General features: G+C 51.0%; 1 protein-coding gene and 1 pseudogene across 4 annotated transcripts in view; both read left to right on the top strand.

The window, feature by feature from the left end:
• HNF1B (HNF1 homeobox B) overlaps positions 1 to 21,400 on the top strand; it is a 69,988-nt gene that overhangs the window by 43,334 nt on the left and 5,254 nt on the right. For 2 of the 4 annotated variants that reach the window (XM_029082591.2, XM_029082589.1), the window contains exons 6-8: positions 5,693 to 5,828; positions 12,924 to 13,121; positions 16,357 to 16,475. In XM_029082591.2, the coding sequence (XP_028938424.1) occupies positions 5,693 to 5,828; positions 12,924 to 13,121; positions 16,357 to 16,475 (453 nt within the window). Of the gene's footprint in view, positions 1 to 5,692; positions 5,829 to 12,923; positions 13,122 to 16,356; positions 16,476 to 20,518; positions 20,957 to 21,400 lie in introns of those variants that run through there. The other 2 variants (XM_029082588.1, XM_029082587.2) reach the window with 2 other exon arrangements.
• LOC114818102 lies at positions 614 to 743 on the top strand (annotated as a pseudogene).

Below are 21,400 nucleotides of genomic sequence, written 5' to 3'. Positions count from 1 at the left end.
GAATCCCTGCATCTATTTCTAGGCCCATTGCTGAGGCCCGGAGGGAGGAAGCCAGGAAGTTTGACTTTTCCGTGAAACTTCCCAGCACTTTTCCGAGAAACTTCCCAGCATTTTCCGAGACGTCTCTAGGAACAAGGAGGCTGGTTTTTTTCTCTTTCAGCAGCACTTTCTTTCTAGGATAAAGTTTCCAGAACATCTGCGAGGGCTTCTCCTCTCTCATCTGAGAGGAAAGGGGAGGGGAGTCAATCATCAATCAATCGATAATATTTACTGAGTGCAACTGTGTGCCGAGCACTTTACTTGACACTTGGGAGAATAAGATAGAGTTGGTAGATTCGATCCCGGCCCACAAGGAGCTTACAGTCTAAAGGGGATGGGAAGTGAAGTCCAGGAGTGACGGTTCTACTGGGAATCAGAATCCAATGAGCATTATCTCCCGCAAAGTACAGACATGCCCTCACAGGGTTACCGAAAGAAAAAGACACCGACTTTCTTCTCTAGTTTGTCGAAGCAAAAATATGCCAGAATTCCATCCCGGGGGAATTCTGGAAGAAAACAAAAATTCTGCATTTCTCCCCTAAGTCTCCATTTCTGCCCTGCTACCTCAGAAGTGACCCTCTTAGGATGGCACCTGGAGAGTTTCCAGTACTCTACTAGTCTCAACTACGGGAGGGAGAGTCAAGCAGTCATTCCATTCCTAGCTTGGCCAGCGGCTAGCGAGTGGAAGGCAATCTGCTACAAGTCAAAACTCACCTGTGCTGGGCAGCAGCAGCATGGGAGAGAGTCAAGGGCGGAGATTCAAGTTTACTGCGCAGAAGAAGGCAATGGTAAACCACTTCTGTATGTTTGCCCAGAAAACTCTATAGGTACACTACCGGAACGATTGCAGATGGAGGTGGGGCATTCTGGGTGAGATGCGTCTATGGAGTCGCTACGGGTCAGAGACGACTCGACAGCCTAAGTCAAGACAAGACCTCAGAATTGAGGGTAGCTCAGCTTCCTCCTAGACTTGTGAACTCACTGTGGGCAGGGAATGACGTTTCTGTTGTATTGTGCTCTCCCAGGTGCTTAGTACAGTGCTCTGCACATGGTAAGCACTCAGTGAATACCATTGATGGATTGATTGATTCGGGAATCTCGCCTCACTGCTCCAGAAGCAAAGGCTGCAAGACAAAGCCTGGCTTCCCCTTCCTTCCTCGGCAGCAATACCACGGCCTGTTGGGATGGAGATGCTCCTTTAGCGACCGATGGTGCAGCGCTCCTTGGAACCGACGCCGAAGATTTTCCATCTCGAGGAAAAGCACTGGCCAGAGGATGGTTTGTCATCCTAACAGCCAACAGCAGCACGGTCTAGCAGAAAGAGCACAGGCCTGAAAGTCAGAGGACGTAGGTTCCAATCCCAGCTCCGCTACACATCCGCTGTGTGATCTCGGGCAAGTCAGTTCCCTTCTCTGGGCCTCGCTTACTTCATCTGTAAAATGGGGAATAAGACTGTGAGCCTCGCGTGGGACAGGGACTGTGTCTGACTTGATCACCTTGCATCTCCCCCAGAGCTTAGAACAGTGCTTGGTAACAGAATAAGAGCTCAACCAATGCTACAGTTATTATTATTATTCTACATCAGGATCCCTAACTTCACTAGGGTGGCCGCTCACTCGATCAGAAGACACGCCTGGGACACGCAGCATCATAGGATGATGACGCTACACGACCAATTTGGCGTGATGGTGGGGTTCCCCCTTGAGGATCCCCCACCCTTGTCCAGAGCTTCGACATCTGCCTCTCCCAGGTCTGGATGACCTCCGACCCACATCCAAGTCACGGAATCCAGCAGTTGGGAAGCCTCGATGCTGGGATGCTGGGGGGAAAATAAAAGGAAGTAAAAACGTCCAGTTCTCTATGGGGGCAAAGCCAGGGACAGAGCTGCTGACGTCTGGATGACTAGCTACCCGAAAACCTTGCCCAGTTTTCTATTAGGTGTCTACACCTCCATGTTTCCCCGTGGGCTTTCGGCAAAGTGTCTCATGGGTGACATCTAGTCTTTTAAAAAATCATTGTGGCACAGGTATTTCCTCTGTGCAACTCATAAGAACTTATAAATATTTCCACCATCAGGATAGGCCGGTGAGCAAGGTTATGGGATTGCTGTATTTTCTACTGAGGTAGAACTTTGCCCACAAAGTTCCAGAAAGAGCACTGTTTGATTCTCCCTGGAAGACCGGTGACACTGGAAAGGCTCAGTCCCCGGGGTTGCTGGGGAAATTTTTTTTTTTTTTACGACTCGACGTTTTCTAAAACAAGTCCGGCCAACGGGCTGGTTCGCTCTCGTTTGATGTGGTCAGGATTCCTTCCTGGTCATGTGACCCCTCGCTAGTTTCTGGATGCTGGATTGAAAACACAAACGAACCTGTTTTTGCTGAATTTAACCTTGGAAGTCGCGAGCTTGACCAGCGGCAACGGCTTTCCAACTCATCCACCTGACTTGGGCGAGACCTTCCATCTTGAACATTTCGTCATCTCCCTAGGACCCTGCCGGACGGATCACATATAGAGTCTCTAACCTCTGGACCAGGTGACCCCAACCTCCTGGCAAAATCAACCCGGAGCAGTGAGTGCCTCCCAAGACCGTAGCAAACGGATCAGAGATGAATCTGTTCCTCAAGTGTTCTCCAAGGGCGGTGGAGATGAAAGAACCCGGGATCCAAGCAGCCCTTAGACATCATGGAAGTTTCCTATCATCTCTCATCCCATTGCGCTTGCTACTAAGTCACTTTCTTAGCAGCATGGGAAGTAGCATGTCGTAGTGGATAGAGCACGGGCCTGGAAGTCAGAAGGTCATGTATTCTAATTCCAGCTCCGCCACTTGTCCGTGACCTTGGGCAAGTCATTTCACTTCTCTGGGCCTCAGTTACCTCATCTGTAATATGAGGATTGAAATTGTGAGCACCACGTGGGACAAGGACTGTGTCCAACCCTATTGGCTTGTATCCACCCCAGTGCTTAGTACAGTGCCTGGCACATAGTAAGCGCTTAAGAAATACCATCATTATTAATTATTACTATTAAATTGTAATCCGGATTCAGAATGGGTTTAAGACCCAGAGGAGTGACTTACTTCGGCCCTGTTTCAGGCTTCCTGGTGCCTGGTGGGCAAAGGTAGGGTACCAGAGAGACCAGTAATAATAATAATAATAATAATGTTGGTATTTGTTAAGCGCTTACTATGTGCAGAGCACTGTTCTAAGCACTGGGTTAGAAACAAGGGAATCAGGTTGCCCCACGTGGGGCTCACAGTTTTAATCCCCATTTTACAGATGAGGTCACTGAGGCACAGGCAAGTTAAGTGACTTGCCCAAAGTCACACAGCTGACAAGTGGCAGAGCAGGGATTCGAACCCATGATCTCTGACTCCATTGAAGGGAGGCCCCCCAAATCACTGCCACCTGAGATCTCAACTCTGGGGTGGGTACTGCCATGGGTAGGGGCAGAGTCCAACACAGGAGACAAGAATGTAAGCGAGAGAGGGACATCTCTCCCCCAGCTATCGTCGATCAACCAATCAATCGGTCAACTGTATTTACCGAACACTTTCTGTATGCAGGACACGGTACTAAAACTTTTGGGAGAGTACAGTGAAATACAGTTGCCTGCCCTGAAAGAGCTTCATTCACTCATTCATTCAGTCGTATTTATTGAGCGCTTACTGGGTGCAGAGCACCGTACTAAGTACTTGGTAGACAGACACATTCCGGCCCACAGTGAGCTCACAGTCTAAGGGGGAGACTTACGCTCTAATGGGTGTGACAGATGTTAAAACAAACGTAGTCCTTGTCATGTTGTCCCAAGAATGACTGAGACACTAACATGGAAGCAGCATGGTGTGGTGGATAGAGCATGGGTTCTAATCCTAGCTCTGCGACTTGTCTGCTGTGGGACCTTGAAAAGTCACTTCACTTCTCTGTGCCTCAGTTACGTCATGCAAAATGGGGACTGAGACTATGTGCCCCATGTGGGACAGGGACTGTGTCCAACCTGATTTGCTTGTATTCACCCCTGTGCTTAGTACAGTGCCTGGCACAAAGTTAAACACTTAAGAAATACCATTATTATTATTGTTATTATTATGGGGTCCAGCCAGACTGTCACAGCCATGATGCCCCTACTGATTCCGTCTGGAGGTGCAGAGTTCACGGTGGAAGGGAGGGCACAGATCCTCTCAGAAGCACAAAGATTGGTTTGACGGACCTGATGGCATCTTCGCCACGGCCAGGGGTGAGAGAAGAAGGAGGAGAAGCAGCGTGGCCCAGTAGATAGAACATGGTCCTGGAAGTCAGAAGAACCTGGATTCTGATCCCGGCTCTGACGCTTGTCTGCTGCGTGACCTCGGGCAAGTTGATTTACTTCGCTTGCCTCAGTTCCGTCATCTGGAAAATGGGGATTAAGACTGGGAGCCCCATGTGGGACAGGTGTCCAACCTGATTATCTTATATCTACCCCAGTGCTTCGAACAGTGCTTGCCACATAGTATGCGCTTAACAAGTGCCATTATTATTATTGTTATTATTATTATTGTTAAGGAAACAGATGTTTCCTCCTCAGGAAACTTCAATGGTTGCCTATCCACCTCCACATCAAACAGAAACTCCTTACCACTGGCTTTAAGGCACTCAATCACCTTCCCCCGCCCTCCATACCTCCCTGATTTCCTACTACAACCCAACCCACATACTTTGCTCCTCTATTGCCAATCTACTCGCTGTACTTTGACTTCATCTATCTCACCACTGACTACTCACCCACATCCTGCTTCTGACCTGGAACTTCCTCCTCCTTTATATCCAACAGATCATCTCAATCCCTGCCTTCAGTGCCTTTTTAAATCACATCGCCTCCAGGAGACCTTCCCCATCTAAGCCCTTGTTTCCTTTTCTTCCAACCCCTTCTGTGTCACCCTTGAACTTGGATTTGCTCTCTTTATTCACCCCCTCAACTCTACAGTACTTATGTACCTATCCATAATTAATGTTAATGTCTGTCTCTTCTTCTTGACTGTAAACTCCTTGAAAGCAGGTCACACACCCCAACATATATGTTATAGTGTGCCCTCCCAAGCACTTATTACAGAGCCCCACCCACAGACAATGCTTAAGACATTTGATTGATTGATTGGATCATGGTCATGATCTGATCTGGGCTCTAGAATGATGTGGGCGGGGAATATGTCCGTTTATTGTTATATTGTACTCTCCCAAACGCTTAGTACACTGCTCTGTCACAGTAAATGCTCAAAAAATACGATTGACTGACTGGCCGGCTGAGCTCTGGATCCATCAGCAAGTTGAGAAACAATGTGGCTTAGTGGACAGAGCACGGGCCTGGAAGTCAGAAGGACCTGGGTCCTAATCCCAGCTCAGCCACTTGTCTGCTGTGTGACCTTGGGGTGTCACAATTTCTCGGGGCCTCAGTTCCCTCATCTGTAAAATGGGGATTAAGACCGTGAGCTCCGTGTGGGACAGGAATTGTGACCAACCTGATGAACTTGTAATTACCTCGGCGCTTAGTACAGAGCCTGGCACATGGTAAGCGCTTAACAAATGTCAGCTCATTATTAGTATTATTATTACTGAATCTGCCCATGGGAGAAATCGTCCCGGACATCCATAGTCACGCTGCTCCTGTTTCTCTCCGGCAGATCTCCGTGTCCGGTGGCGGCCTGCCCCCCGTCAGCACCTTGACGAACATCCACAGCCTCTCCCACCACAACGCGCAGCCATCCCAGAACCTCATCATGACGCCGCTCTCGGGAGTCATGGCCATCGCAGCACAGAGTAAGTTTCATTCTCCACCAGGAGCCCGGCAGGTGACAGGACCGGGTGGAAGTCAAACCGGCCTGGGCCGGAGTGAGGCGGCGGAGAATACTGCTTCTACTCCCTCCTTATCCCAAAACTCCCTTCCTGAACCTTGGAAATGGACCTCCTCCTCACCGGAAGCTCGAGGGTGGTTCTCAGCAGACTCTGAGGGAGGGCTACCTTTGAAGGAGGCATGAAGTAAGGGGTTGTGTGGCTGCTGGTGGAGAAGCCCTTCTCCCAGGCCATCTGTGGGTTGTCCTACCTTTGTCATCCCTCTCCCTCCCCACAGTGAACGTCCCCTCTGAAACAGTGAGGCCTAGCGGAGAAAACCCGAGCCTGGACGTCAGAGGACCTGGGTTTTCATCCCGGTTCCATTATTTGTCTGTTGTGGGACCTGAGGCGAGTCGTTTAACTCCTCTGGGCCTCAGTTTCCTCATCTGGAAAACGAGGATTCGATACCTGTTCCCCCTCCCCTTTAGCCTGTGAACCCCTTGTTGGGCAGGGACTGTGTCTGACCTGATGGAAGTGCCTTCACTACAGTGTATAAGCATGTAGTAAGTTCCTAACAAATACCCAATTATTATAATTTATTAGTTATTGTTATCCCCTTCCCCTCACACTTATCACGCACTCCCAAGTACTGTTGGCAACGGGGAGGGGAAGAAGCAAGTATTCCCACTCCCTGCAGCTCCCCTTTACATTTCTGCCATATTTGCCAGCCCTTTCAGGGCTGTCGGAGTGACCGGTGCCAGAGAAGCCTGAGGCGACAGCAGCAGAAGCAACTGGCCAACGGACCATTTCCCAGATGCCTCGTCTGCCTCAGTAATGACACTAAAGCCTCTCGTATCCCATCAGCCTCAGTCCTGAGACATCAGCTTCGAGAGCTTTTCTGAAGGAATTGATTATGGAAGTAACGTGGCTTAGGGGAAAGAGCACAGGTCTGAGGGTCAGAGGACCTGGGTTCTAATGCCGGCTCTACCACTATTTTTTACGGTACTTGAGGTGCTTATTTATTTGCCAGGCAGTAGACTACTCTCCCATTGCCCTCTGTGCCTCAGTGGGAGTGTAATCAGTGGGGAAGAGAGGGCGTGAGTGGCACTGAGCAAACCACTTACACTGTAATAATCAGAAGGCCAATAATTATGGCACTTGTTAAGGGCTTACTGGGTGCTAAACACTACTAAACGCTGGGGTGGAGACAAGTTAATCAGGTTGGACACAGTCCTTGTTCCACATGGGGCTCACGTGGCCTTGGGCAAGTCATTTCTCTGGGCCTTGGTTACCTCATCTATAAAATGGAGATTGAGACTGTGAGCCCCACGCGGGACAGGGACTGTGTCCAACCTGATTTGCTTGTATCCACCCCAGCACTTAATATAGTGTCTGTATTATTATTATTTTTATTTCAGAGGGGATACACTTAATATAGTGTCTGTATTATTAGTAGTAGTATTATTTCAGAGGGGGAATTTAATCCCCACTTTACAAGTTAAATAACTGAGGCCCAGAGGAGTTAATAATAATACTGATGGTGTGGGATAAGCGCTTACTATGTGCCAGGCACCGTACTAAGCACTTGGGTGGATGCAAGGAAATCAAGTTGGACACAGTCCCTATCCCATGTGGGGCGCACGGTCTCAATCCCCATTTCACGGGTGAGGTCACTGAGGTCCGGAGAAGTGAAGTGACATGCCCAAGGTCACACAGCGGACATGTGGCAGAGCCGGAATTAGAACTCGGGTCCTTCTGACTCCCAGGCCCTTGTTCTATCCACAAAACCATGCCGCTTCTCCTAATAGTAACGATAGCATTTATTAAGCACCTACTATGTGCCGTACAAAAGCCCTGGGAAAAAAACATACACAAGTGAGATTTAGACATGGATCTCTTGCCCCACATAAAGGGTGAGGCAGACATTAATATAAATAAATTACAGGTATGTACGTAGACACTGTGGGGCTGGGAGGGTGGGAGGGATGAAAAAAGGGGGCAAGTCAGGGTAACACAGACGGGAGATGAAGGTTGGTGGCCAGAAAGATGAGATCGAGGTACAGTGGGAAGATTAGCGTTAGAAGAGTGAAGTGTGTGGGCTGGGTTGTATAGGACAGTAGCGAGGTAAGAGGGGGCAAGATGATGGACTGCTTTAAAGCCAACAGTGAGGAGTTTCTGTTTGATGCGGAGCTGGATGGGCAACCACTGGAGTTTCTCGAGGAGTGGGGAAACGTGTCCTGAATGTTTTTATAGAAAAATGATCCGGGCAGCAGAGTGAAGTATGGATCGGAGTGGGGAGAGTCAAGAGGCTGGGAGATCAGCAAGGAGGCCGATACGGTCATCAAGGCAGGATAGGATAAGTGATTGGACTCGCGTGGTAGCCGTTTGGATGGAGAGGAAAAGGCAGACAAAGAGTGATACAGAAAGGGCAAACGAGAAGGAGCCATAGAGTATGTTGCTAGAGGAGCAGAGGTTCAGACCCCTTGGGATTCAGAGTCCCAACATTCACGGCAGTCAATCAGTCAGTGGTCTTTATTGAGCACTTTCTAGATGCAGAACACTGTACTAAGCGCTTGGGAGAGCACAAAGCAACAGACTCACCGCCACAATCACAGCTGAAGCCTCGGTCAGTTAGAGCCACCGTTACAGTCATGGCTTGCCCGGCATTCTAGGTTTTGGAGGGCCGGGGGCTGCCGCTGGCTTGTGTCCTTCCCATTAGTGCCGAGCAGGCGATACGGAAGAGGACAGTGCAGTTTCATTCGTTCGATCGTATTTATTGAGCGCTTACTGTGTGCAAAGCACTGTACTAAGTGCTTGAAAGAGTACAGTCCAACAACACACAGACCCAGTCGCTGCCCACAGTGAGCTCACGGTCCACAGAAGCCTCCCTCTGATGCCACTTGCTTAGAGAAGCAGCTGATGTAGTGGATAGAGCATGGGCCTGGGAGTCAGAAGGTCATGGGTTCTAATCCCGGCTCCTCCACTCACCTGCTGTATGACTTTGGGAAGTTGCTTCTCTAGATCTGTAAAATGGGGATTGAGACTGGGAGCCCCGCATGGGACAGGGACGGTGACCAACTCAGTTTGCCTGTATCCACCCCGGCGCTCAGTACAGTGCCTGACACGTAGTAAAAGCACATAACAAATACTATCATCATCAAAGCAGCGTGGCTTAATGGAAAGAGCCCGGGCTATGGAGTCAGAGGTCATGGGTTCGAATCCCGGCTCTGCCACTTGTCAGCTGTGTGACTGTGGGCAAGTCACTTAACCTCTCGGTGCCTCAGTTACCTCATCTGTAAAATGGGGATTAACTGTGAGCCTCACGTGGGACAACCTGATTTCCCTGTATCTACCCCAGCGCTTAGAACAGTGCTCTGCACAGAGTAAGCGCTTAACAAATGCCAACATTATTATTATCACTTGGATTTTTGATGGGGTAGGTGGGCAAGGGCCTGAAATAAGGATGAAATTGGAGGGGCCTCTGAGAAGCAGCGTGGCTCAGTGGAAAGAGCCCGGGCTTTGGAGTCAGAGGTCATGGGTTCGAATCCTGGCTCCGCCACTTGTCAGCTGTGTGACTGTGGGCAAGTCACTTCACTTCTCTGTGCCTCAGTTACCTCATCTGTAAAATGGGGATGAAGACTGTGAGTCTCACGTGGGACAACCTGATTACCCTGTGTCTACCCCAGCGCTTAGAACAGTGCTCGGCACAGAGTAAGCGCTTAACAAATACCAACATTATTATTATTATTATTATTATTATGTTTTCAACATCTTTTTCCAGCTTTCTTGCAGCACCTGTCAGGACAGAATCTCACTCCACCCCCCAGACAATAATAATAATAATAATAATAATGGTATTTGTTAAGCGCTTACTATGTCGCAAGCACTAATCCAAGCTCTGGGCTAGATACCAGCTAATCAGGTTGGACACAGTCCCTGTCCCACATTGCCCTCACAGTCTTGATCCCCGTTTTACAGATGAGGTCACTGAGGCACTGAGAAGTGAAGCGACTTGCCCAAGGCCATACAGCAGTCAGGAAGCCAGGGAGCATAGTTTGCTCTTGATGGAAAAAGAAGCCCCAAAGAGTCGGTCAAGCCGCTCTCCCTTGGAAGCACCGAGTGATAGGAAAAACTGATTAGAATTCTTGACAGCCAGTTTCCACCCCGGTGTTCCATCCCCTTGAGCTGGACCCTGTTGTCTCGTGAGCCCCAGCCTCCAATGGGGTGGGTTTAAATGCAAACGTTTCATCAGCAGACTGACAGGAAAACCAGAACTTTGGACAGGAAAGGCAGAGAGAAAAGCTAGAGGTTGATTGTTGGGGATATCTAGACCGTAAGCTCCTTGAGGGCAGGATGGCATCTTCATACTCAACTATACTCTCCCAAGCGCTTAGTACAGTGCACTGCATTCAGGAAGCGCTCAGTAAACATCATTGATTGATTATCTGTTTGGGCAGGTACAGGAGAAAGAGGTTGTTTTTGCAGAGCAGGGAAAGAAGGATTGAGAATTTGCTGGGCATTCCCCCTCAGGGAAACTTTTGCACTCCTGCGATGGGAAAAACTAATTATTCTGCAGAAGACCACAGTTTTCCAGGCAGTCAGCCGACAGCGGTATCGGTTAGGGTAGAGTTTGCAGGCTAAGGGAGTGTTGAGGGTTTTCCTTGATCTGAGATGGCTGGAGAGCACTTAGGAAAACCTCTCACGTGGATCACGCTGGGTTACTTTGGAAAAGACCTTTGTGCTCTGCTCTCTTAGCTTACAGTTTCTTCACCTCTCAGGCCACCCCCTCAGAAAGACCGGGGCGGGGGAGGGACTGTGATATCACGGAAAGAGGAGACCACGAGCCACATGCGGGACAGGGACTGGGGCTGATTTGATTGACTGGTATCTACCCAGCGTTTAGAAATGTGCTCAACACATGGTAAGCTCTTAACCAAGACTGTAAAAATAGTAATTATTATTATGTTGGTATTTATTAGACATTAAGAAACGTGAGAGCCATGGGGGTAGATACAAGGTCATGAGTCCACAAGGGGGTCGCAGTCTAAGAGGGAGGGAGAACGGGTATTTTTCTCCCCATTTTACATATGAGGAAATTGAGGCACAGCGTGGTTGAGGGACTTGTCCAAGGTCACCCAGGAGGCAAGTGGCAGAGTCAGGACTAGAACCCTGATCTCCTGAATCCCAGAAGATACTGGGGGGGGGGGGGGTGTAAGAGCGTGTCTCTGTTAGGGTGGGGTGGAGGAAGGGGGGGGGGTCTCTTGGATACGAGGTCTCTGCGGGCTACTGCTCTCTGCTCGCTAGACCCAAGAGCTTTGCTACCTTGTCCTTGAAGGAAGACTTTCTCCAAACTCACAGCCCTCACCTAAGGGTTTGGAAGGAGAGGGTCCAGGCTTCTCTGTGCTTCAGATTCTCGGGCTTCTCCAGCTCTCTCCAGCACGGGAGCAACCAACTTGGAAAGTTAAGTGGATCCCGCTGGGAGTGTGGCCTGGTGGAAAGCGCGCGGGCCTGGGAGTCAGAGGACCTGGGTTCTAATCCCAGTTCTGACACTTGCCTGCTGTGTGACCTTGGGAAAGTAACTTAATCTCTCTGGACCCAAGTTTCTTTATCCCTAGAAAGGGGATTCGATACCTGTTCTCCCTCCTACTTAGGCTGTGAACCCCATGAGGGACAGGGACTGTATCCAACCTGTTTATTTTAATTTTATTTTTAGTGTATTTATTAAGCGCTTACTATCTGTCAGGCACAGAGTAGATACAAGCTAATCAGGTTGGACGCAGTCCATGTCTCACATGAGGCTCACAGTCTTAATCCCCACCTTGCATATGAGGTAACCAAGGCACAGCAGAGAAGTGATTAGAATCCATAACGAGCTTACAGTCTAAAGGTGGATACAGGCATTAATATGAATAGATATAATATATAATTTAAAGATATGTATATAATTGCTGCGGGGTTGGGGGTAGGGTGAAATCAAATGTCAACCCACCCCCAAACGTCTAATCCCGGCTCTGCCACTTGACTGCAGTGTGACCCTGGGCAAGTCACTTCACTTCTCTGTGCCTCGGTGACCTCATCCGTAAAATGGGGATTGAGACCGTGAGCCCCACGTGGGACGGGTACTGGTCCAACCCGAATCGCTTGTATCCACCCCAATGCTTAGTAGAGTGCCTGTCGCGTAGTACGTGCTTCCCAGATACCGCAGTTATTACTGTTGTTATTTTTAATTATTAAGTGTCCAAAGGTCAGTCATTCGATCAATAGTGTTCATTGAGCATTTACCCTGGGCTAAGGATTTGGGAGAATACGATGCAGTTAATGGCCTCAAGGAGTTTACCCCTTAGCCAGAGAGACGGACATGAAAATAAAACCACAGGAAGCAACTCAGAAGGCAATATGAATGTAATAGATCGATCGGTGATATTTACAGAGCGCTTCTTGTGTGCAGAGCGCTGTACCAAGTGCTTGGGAAGAGTCCAGGAGAAGACAGATGGTGAAAGCCAACCTTGCCCAGGAGGAGGTTCCAGTCCCCAGGGGGAAATGGGATGAGTCCATTAATACTTTAATAATAATAATAATAATAATAATAGTAGTATTTGTTAAGCACTTATTATGTGCCAAGCACTGCTCTCAGCACTGGGATAGATACAGGTTAATCAGGTTGAACACAGTCCCTGTCCCACATGGGGCACACACTCTTATCCCTATTTTACAGCTGAGGTAACTGAGACCCAGAGAAGTTAAGCAGCTTGCCCAAGGTCACACAGTGACATAATAATAATGAAAATAACGGTATCCGTTAAGTGCTTACTATGTACCGGGCACTGTACTAAGCGCTGGGGTGGATACAACCAACTTGGGCCGGACCCAGTCCCGGTCCCATTTGAGCCTCAAACTCTCAATCCCCATTTTCCTGATGAGGTCACCGAGGCCCGGGGAAGCCAAGCGACTCACCCGGGGTCACACAGCAGACACGTGGCGGAGCCGGGGATTAGAACCCAGGTCCTTCCGACTCCCAAGCCCGGGCCCTAATCCCCCTCGGCCACGCTGCTTCCCATGACGCCTTCCCTCTTGCTCCTACAGGTCTCAACACCTCCCAAGCCCAGAGCGTCCCCGTCATCAACAGCGTGGCCGGCAGCCTGGCAGCCTTGCAGTCGGTACAGTTTCCGCAGCAACAGCTGCACAGCCCCCACCAGCAGCCGCTCATGCAACAGTCCCCCGGGAACCACATGGCTCAGCAACCTTTCATGGCCGCCGTCACCCAGCTCCAGAACTCCCACAGTAAGGAGCCGGGCTCGGGGCGGGGGGTCCGGGGGTCCGGCAACGGATCCCCACGCAAAACCCGAAGCAACAAGGAGGTCGAGTGGGTAGAGCACGGGCTCGGGCATCAGAGAAGCAGGTTCAGATTCTGCTTCTGCCCCTTGGACAAGTCACTTCACTTCTCTTTGCCTCAGTTTCCTCATCTGGAAGAGGGGGATTAAGACTGTGAGCACTGTGTGTGACGGGGACCGTTTAATAATGGTAATTATGGTATTTGTTAAGCGCTTACTATGTGCCAAGCACTGTTCTAAGCAGTGGGGCAGATACAAGGCAGTCAGGTTGGACACGGTCTCACAGGGTGCTCACGGTCTTAATCCCCATTTTACAGTTGAGGAAACCGAGGTGCTGAGAAGTTAGGTGACTTGCCCACGGTCACGCAGCAGACAAGGGGCAGAAGCGGGATCAGAATCCGCAATCTCCTGCTCCCAAACCCGTGCTCGTGCCACTAGGCCATGCTGCTTCTATCTCGTATCTATCTTGTATCTGTGTCCGGACCTGATCATCTTCTATCAGTCCCAGCGCTCAGTACAGTGGCGGACCCATAGTAAGCGCTTGCTTAACAAATGCCGTCACGCCGATGATGACGAAAGCGGTAACTGACCCCTGCAATAGCTGAATCGGTCGACGGGCTTTATCGGGCGTTTACTGTGTGCAAAGCACTGTACTAAGCGTTTTGGACAGTACGGTCTGGTTCTCGGTCCCTGCCCCCGCAGGCTACAGTCGAGAGGAGGAACTTACGATAACAACAATAATTGTGGTATTTGCTAAGCACTTAGTTTATGCCAGGCACCGTTCTAAGCGCTGCTGGGGTAGATACAAGTTTATCAGGTTGGACCCAGTCCCGGTCCCACATGGGGCTCACGATCTCAATCCCCATTTTCCAGATGAGGCCCAGAGAAGTAAAGCGACTTGCCCGAGGTCACACGGCAGACAAGTGGCAAAACCGGGATTAGAACCCGTGACCTTCCGCCTCTCCGACCCGTGCTCCATCCACTACACCGCGCTGCTCCTCTCCCGTGTAGCGGTGGTGCTTAATCCCCGCTTGCTATTACTATTATTATGATCGTGGTCTTTATTAAGCGATCGATGGATCGATCGATCCTCAGGGCTGAGGGAGCGAAGCAGTGACTGACCCTGAGGTAGCGGAATCAGGCAATCGATGGGATTTATGGAGGGCTTACTGTGTGCAGAGCACTGTACTGAGCGCTTGGGAGAGTACAGTCCAGTTACGGGGTACAGTCTAGAGGAGGAGCTTCCAGTAATAATAATAATTATGGTATTCGTTAAACGCGCCTGCCCCAGCACCCCCAACCCCAAGCACGGCCCCCCTAGACTGTCGGCTCTAAACCGCGAGGAGGCTCAGGTTTGCTGGCCCGCTCCCGGGGGCCCGAAGAATCTCACATTCCAATCGCATACCCGTGGGTTTTAGCAATCTGCCCTAGCCTGCGTCTGAGCACGAAACCTCCTATGCCCCGGTGGTTTCCCCCAACCCCCAGCGGCCGGTGACACCACTGTCTCACATTCCCCTCTCCGTCCAGCCGTCCGTGACCTCCTGACGGAGCGGGTACTGATTCCCTCTGGGACCTGGGTAGGGAAGTCCCACTCAACCCCCCGGCACCACCCGGACGAGATGCCCGGGTGGGCGGCTCCTCCGGAGAAACGGCGTGGATAAGTGTGATAGAGCAGGGGCCCGGGAGTCAGAAGGTCATGGGTTCAAATCCAGGCTCCGCCGCACGTCTGCCGTGTGACCTTGGGCCAGTCGCTTTGCTTCTCTGGGCCTCAGTGACCTCATCTGGAAAATGGGGATTAAGAGCGTGAGCCCGTGTGGGACAGGGACTGGTTCAACCTAAATTGAATCTACCCTAGAAGGGTTGGTGGCCACATAGTCAGCGCTTAACGAGTACCATAATTATTATTATAGCGCTTGCTCTGAATACGTCCCCCATCTCTTCCCCGTGGGGTTCCTTGGTGGGTCCTTGGTCCCCTGGTTTATTCCAGGGCAAATCATTCGGGGGATTGGAGCGCCTGATGGAGGAGGTAGAAGTCCGGTGTGGGTAGGGATTATCTGTTACCGATTTGTACATTCCAAGCGCTTAGTACAGTGTTCTGCACATAGTAAGCCTCAATAAATACTATTGAATGAATGAATAGGGATTGTCTCTCTTTATTGCTGAATTGTACAGCGCCTAGTACAGTGCTCTGCACCCAGTAAGTGCTCAGTAAATACAATTAAATGAAAGAATGACTCTCGTCTTCCCCCAGGCTCTGATCTGCCGTTTGATCCGAGCCACCTGAGGGAGGTTCAGCCCGTGGTTTCTCTTTTGGTTTTTTGGGAGTTTTGTTTTACGGCAATTATTAAGCGCTCGCTGTGTTCCGGGCACCAAACTAAGCACTGAGGGCGATACCGGATAATCGGGTGGGATGCAGTGCCTGTCCCACGTGCGGAGAAGTCGTAGGGAAGAGGATTTAATCCCCGTTTTTCAGATTGTTATCATTATTACTATTGTATTTAATCAAGTGCTTACTATGTGCCAGGCACTGGGGTAGATGCAAGATGGGCAGGTCACATAACTTCTCTGTGCCTCAGTCAGCTCGTCTGTAAAATGGGGATTGAAATCGTGAACCCCATGTGGGACAAGGGACTGTGTCCAACCTGATTTGCTTGTATCCACCTCAGCGCTTAGGAGAGTGCCCGGCACATAGTAAGCGCTAAACGGATACCATAATTATCATTATTATTATTATAATCAGTTTGGGCCCAGCCCCTGTCCCATGTGGGGCTCCCTGTCTAAATTGAAAGGAAGAGGATTTAATCCCCATTGGCAGATTTTTGTTTTATTATTACTATCATCATCATCTTTATTATATTTAAGTGTTTACTCTGTGCCAGGCGCCATATTAAGTGCTGGGATAGATAGAAGATAATCAGGTTGGACACCATCCCTGTCCCCCTGGGATTCCCAGTCTAAATCGGAGGGAGGATGATTTAATCCCCATTGTACAGACGAGGAAACAGAGGCACGGAAAAATTAAATGACTTACCTTCGGTCGCACAGCAGGCAGGCAGCAGAACTGGGATTAAAACCTGGGTCCTCTGACTCCAGGCCCGTGCTCTACCCACTAAGCCACGCTGCTTCCCTCGTCCGCTCCGGAACGCACTCGCCACTGACTCGGTCCTTGCTTTCTTTCTTCCCAGTGTATGCACACAAGCAGGAGCCGCCCCAGTATTCCCACACTTCCCGATTTCCCTCCGCCATGGTGGTCACAGACACTAGCAGCATCAGCACACTCACCAACATGTCTTCCAGTAAACAGGTAAGAAACGGGCCTGTCCGGGGAAGGCGGGCATCTGGGTCCTGGGAAGGCCCGTTTGTTGTTGGGGGTTTTTTTTATGGTGTTTGTTAAGTGCTTAAAAATAATAATAATGATGGTATTTGTTAAGCGCTTACTATGAGCCAAGCGCTGTTCTAAGCGCTGGGGTAGGTACAAGGTAAGCAGGCAGTCTCACGTCAGGCTCACAGTCTTATTCATTCATTCAGTCGTATTTATTGAACACTTACTGTGTGCAGAGCACTATACTAAGCGTTTGGGAAGAAGCAGCGTGGCTCAGTGGAAAGAGCACGGGCTTTGGAGTCAGGGCTCATGAGTTCGAATCCCAGCTCTGCCACTTGTCGGCTGTGTGACTGTGGGCAAGTCACTCAACTTCTCTGTGCCTCAGTTCCCTCATCTGTAAAATGGGGATGAAGACTGTGAGCCCCACGTGGGACAACCTGATTCCCCTCTGTCTACCCCAGCGCTTAGAACAGTGCTCGGCACATAGTAAGCGCTTAACAAATACCAACATTATTAACGTTATTATTACAATTCAGCAACAGATAGAGACAACCCCTGCTCACAATGGGCTCAGAGTTGCCATTTTACAGATGAGGTAACTGAGGCACAGAGAAGTGGCTTACCCAAGGTCACACAGCAGACAAATGGCAGAGCCCTGATTAGAACCCACGTCCTCCGACTCCCAAGCCCGAGCTCTTTCCACTAAGCCACGCTGTGCTTACTGTGTGCCAGGCACTTGTTCTAAGTGCTGGGGTGGATGCAAGGTCATCGGGCTGGACACAGTCCACGTCCCACATAGGGCTCACAGTCTTAAACCCCATTTTCCAGATGAGGGGACTGAGTTCCGAGAAGGGAAATGACTTGCCCAAGGTCGCACAGCAGATAAGTGATGGAGCCGGGATTAGAACCCAGGTCCTTCACATTCTGGGGTATGGGAGGAAATCCTGGATACGCTGTCCGGGTTGGGTGAGGAGCGTCTGGAGGCTGACCGTCCCCCCCCCCAACTCGCCGCCATCACAGCTCCTCTGGAATCTCTGAGCTACCGCGGACGAGCCGGCCTTCGAGAATTAGGCAGCTTGCAGTAGCTGCATTCATTCCTTCGATCGTATTTACTGAGTGCTTACTGTGTGCAAAGCACTGTCCTGAGTGCTTGGGAAAGTACAGTATAACAGCAGTCACGTTCCTGCCCACAAAAAGCTCACGATCTAGAGAAGAAGTGGACGGCGGAGGCCGTTGGCAAAAGACTGTCCCTTAACAGATCCCACTTGTCGGGGGCTCACGTACAGGAGATCTTGGGGACCCCCCCCTCCTGCCCCGACTCCCTCCAGCTGGCCTCCAGTGACACTGCCTTTGCTGCTGTTTGGCTATTCCAGATTCATCTGGGAAATGAACATGAGAAAATGCAGCAGAAGATGATTATCCAAACGGCTCGTTCGAATAATGAACTCAGACTTGGCCTTGGCTCTCTCGCGGAGGTTCTTGGCACAGTTTGGGATGGTTACCTGCACAGGGTGGTCTGTGACGCCAGTCCAACGAACCAGTCCCCAAGGGGCCCGCACACGAACATGTACGTGAAACTCTACATGTACAGTGTGATGTCAGGTGGCCCCCATCTTGCTTGAATTCGCTTAATTCGGCCTGAATCGGCCCACACTTGGAGCATCTCTCCGTGATCCCTGGATCACCCCCTCAATTGCCCCAGGGGCCCTGCCTTCCCCTCTCAGTTCCGTAATTTATGTATTTGTTCCCAAGCGCTTAGTACAATGCTGCTCACCCAGTAAGCGCTCAATAAATACGATTGAGCGAATGAATGAATATGAAGTCCCGAGCAGCATCTGAACCCCAGTGCTCGGTGCCAAAAAAAATAGACATTATGTGCCCGGTATCGCATCAGAACTGGGCAGTCAACTGATCGATCAGTGGTATTTACTGAGCGCTCACTGTGTGCGGAGCACTGTGCTAAGCGCTCGGAGGAGGACAGTGTAATAGAGTTGGCGGAGGACACGATCCCTGCCCACACGTGGAACAGTGGGTTGCTTCGCACAAAGTAAGCGCTCGATAAATACGATTGAATGAATGAGTCGGTATCAGATGAGCCCTCTGGTCACCCTCTACCTGAACCTTACTCAGAAGCGGCGTGGCACAGTGGGTAGATCACAGGCCTGGGAGTCAGAAGGTCATGGGTTCTAATCCTGACTCCATTGCTTGTCTGCTGTGTGACCTTGGGCGAGTGACTTCACTTCTCTGTGCTTCGGTTACCTCATCTGTAAAATGGGGATTGAGACCGTGAGCCCCACATAGGACAGGGACTGTGTCCAATCCGACTTGCTTGTATCCCCCCCAGCGCCTATTACGGTGCTTGGCACAAAGAAAGCACTTAATAAATAGCATAATTATTGTTATGCTGATTATTTCAGGCTCGGTTGGCTAAAAGGCTGCCCCTCTAGCCAAGCTGGCCTTTTCCATAGAGACAGACTCTCTGGGCACAATGCACTGTGGGCAGGGATTGTCTCTATTACTGCATTTTAGTTTCCAAGCACTTAGTACAGTGCTCTGCACACGGTAAATGCTCAATAAATACGACTGAATGAATGCATGTTTCCGGGAGAGACAATGGTACCATTTTAGCCGCCCGGCCTGGGCAGTGTGGGAAATATGTGGCCTCTATCGATCGCCGGATAAATACGGAGCGACCTTGACCTTCTCGTCCGTTGACCTCGCAGCCGGGCCCGAGGGAGTCGTCTCTTTCTCCGCCGCTTCGCGTCGGGGAAAGACACCTCCCGCGCCAACCGTTCCGAGTGTGCGAACCGCTCCGAGCGTGACGTCCTCGCGCCGCCGGGTTCTCTCCCGTCGGGCCCCGGACGGGAAGGCGGGAGCTGTCCCGAGGCGAAAGAGAGGGCACCGTACGCCCCGGGGGTTTGAGCCGCAGGGCATCACGGGATGGCGGCGTGCGGGGGCGGTCTTGTCACGGCCCGGGTGTGTGGGACCGGCCCGGTCTCTCTTCTCTCATAAAATGGAAGGTGAAAGTGTCACTCCCAGTTCCACTGCCCTGCGACTCCTGTAAGGTTTCCCACTCTTTGTAGTGTGCGGGGGGAACATTTATCTGAGCTCACCAATCTCAATCAGTGGAGCAGCCAGGCGCGGCAAGCCCTCCTCGGGAATACCATTTCCTTTGAAAGGCCTTATCAATCCATCTGCTGGCTGGTCAGCCCTGGCCTCGCTGGTGATTAATTATTCCGTCTTACCCATGTTGACTTTGATGCTTGCTTGTTGAAACAAGCCCTCCGAGTCCAGGAAATGTTGTTTTAATCAAAATATTGCAAGATGCACGCCCGGGGAGGCCGTCACCCCTGCCCCCCCCCCCCCCACCTTCGCCGGACAGAGTGACCGGTCGACCTTGAAGCCGACCGGGCCGCCCCACCGGCAGCCCTCCGTACTCCTTTCCCTCCCAACTCACGTTTTCCTTGATTTCCTCGGCGGTCCCTCCGCCTCAAAAACCCAGCCAGCGAATCGAGCCAATTTTGAGGGCTTCCTTTCTAACTCCCGGTTTTAAAAGAGCATTAGGGCTGGGGTTCCGGTTTATTAGGCCTCTGCCTCGGGCTCGGGATTTAACCCAGTCCCCGGCCTCAGAGAACTCCCCCGCTAAAGAGTCGAAGGGGAAGGCGCCCCGGTGAAAAGAGGCCCGTGGGTCCGTGTTCCTTCCTGAAGATTCATTCATTCATTCAGTCGCAGTTATTGAGCGCTTACTGTGAGCAGAGCGCTGTACTAAGCGCTTGGAAAGTACAATTCGGCAATAGAGACGATAGAGATAATCCCTACCCAACAACGGGAAGATGCGGCCTCTTTCTCCGCTTGGCCAGGAGGATCGTGGAGCGTGGAGGAGTGTCGGAGGCCTGCCTGGGGCCTGGCCGCTCTGAGCGGGTTTTAAGCCAGTGTAGCCAACCCCACCGGCAGCTGGGCCGGGGGTCTGGGCCGGGCCTCGAAGTCAGAGCCTCAGAGACTCATCTTGATCATCCCTCCTGAAGCCTCAGAAAACACCACCTCCGGGTCCAGCGTCAACAGTGGCTCGATCACCTAGGTGGGACCCCCTGGCGTCTCACAGGTTTCGAGTTCGAGTGGCTCCTTGGGGGAGGCCAACCCCACCCAGATCTTGGGCGAGAACCAGGGTGAGTGCTGACTCTACTTTCAGTCCCGCGCCCGCCGGAGACACTAGTAATAATAATAATAGTATTTATTAAGCACTTTCTGTGTGCAAAACACTGCACCAAGCACTGGGAAAGGAAGACTCCATCCCTGTCCCTCAGGCTTTCTAGCTGCCGCTCTCGTTAGCTTCCCGCTTCTGAAGTGTGGCTGGGAGTAGAGGAGGAAACAGAAGAGTTGAGGCCACGGTCATGTTTGCCAAAGCCAACCCAGAGAACCCAGCATGGCGTAGCAGATAGAGCTTGGGCCCGGGAGTCAGAAGGTCATGGGTTCTAATCCTGGCTCCGCCACTTGTCTACTGTGTGACGTTGGGCAAGTCACTTCACTTCTCTGGGCCTCAGTTACCTCCTCTGTAAAATGGGACCGTAAGCCCCTCGTGGGACAGGGACCGTGTCCGGCCTGCTTTGCTGCTATCCACCCCGGCGCTTAGTACAGTGCCTGGCGCATAGTAAACGCTTGACAAATAGCATAATTATTTTTATTATTGTTAAGCCGCTTGGTTTCTGAGCTGAAAATTTCCCAAGCGACATCTTCCCAACCCCCGCCTCTTTCAACACCCGCCAGGCTCCTCCTTCCTGACTACGTGAGGGCCCAGTGAAAATCGGCAAGGGTTGGAGAACCCCAAGAACCTTGATTCCTGCAGGTGTTGATGCTCATCTTCCAGTGAGCTCGCCATGCTGCGCCAAGCACGTAACTTCCCCACCCTT

The sequence above is a fragment of the Ornithorhynchus anatinus genome, chromosome 17, assembly GCF_004115215.2.
Source record: "Ornithorhynchus anatinus isolate Pmale09 chromosome 17, mOrnAna1.pri.v4, whole genome shotgun sequence".
Lineage (NCBI taxonomy): Eukaryota > Metazoa > Chordata > Mammalia > Monotremata > Ornithorhynchidae > Ornithorhynchus > Ornithorhynchus anatinus.
Note: the sequence above shows the minus strand (reverse complement) of the source record. Positions and strands in the feature narration are given on the sequence as shown.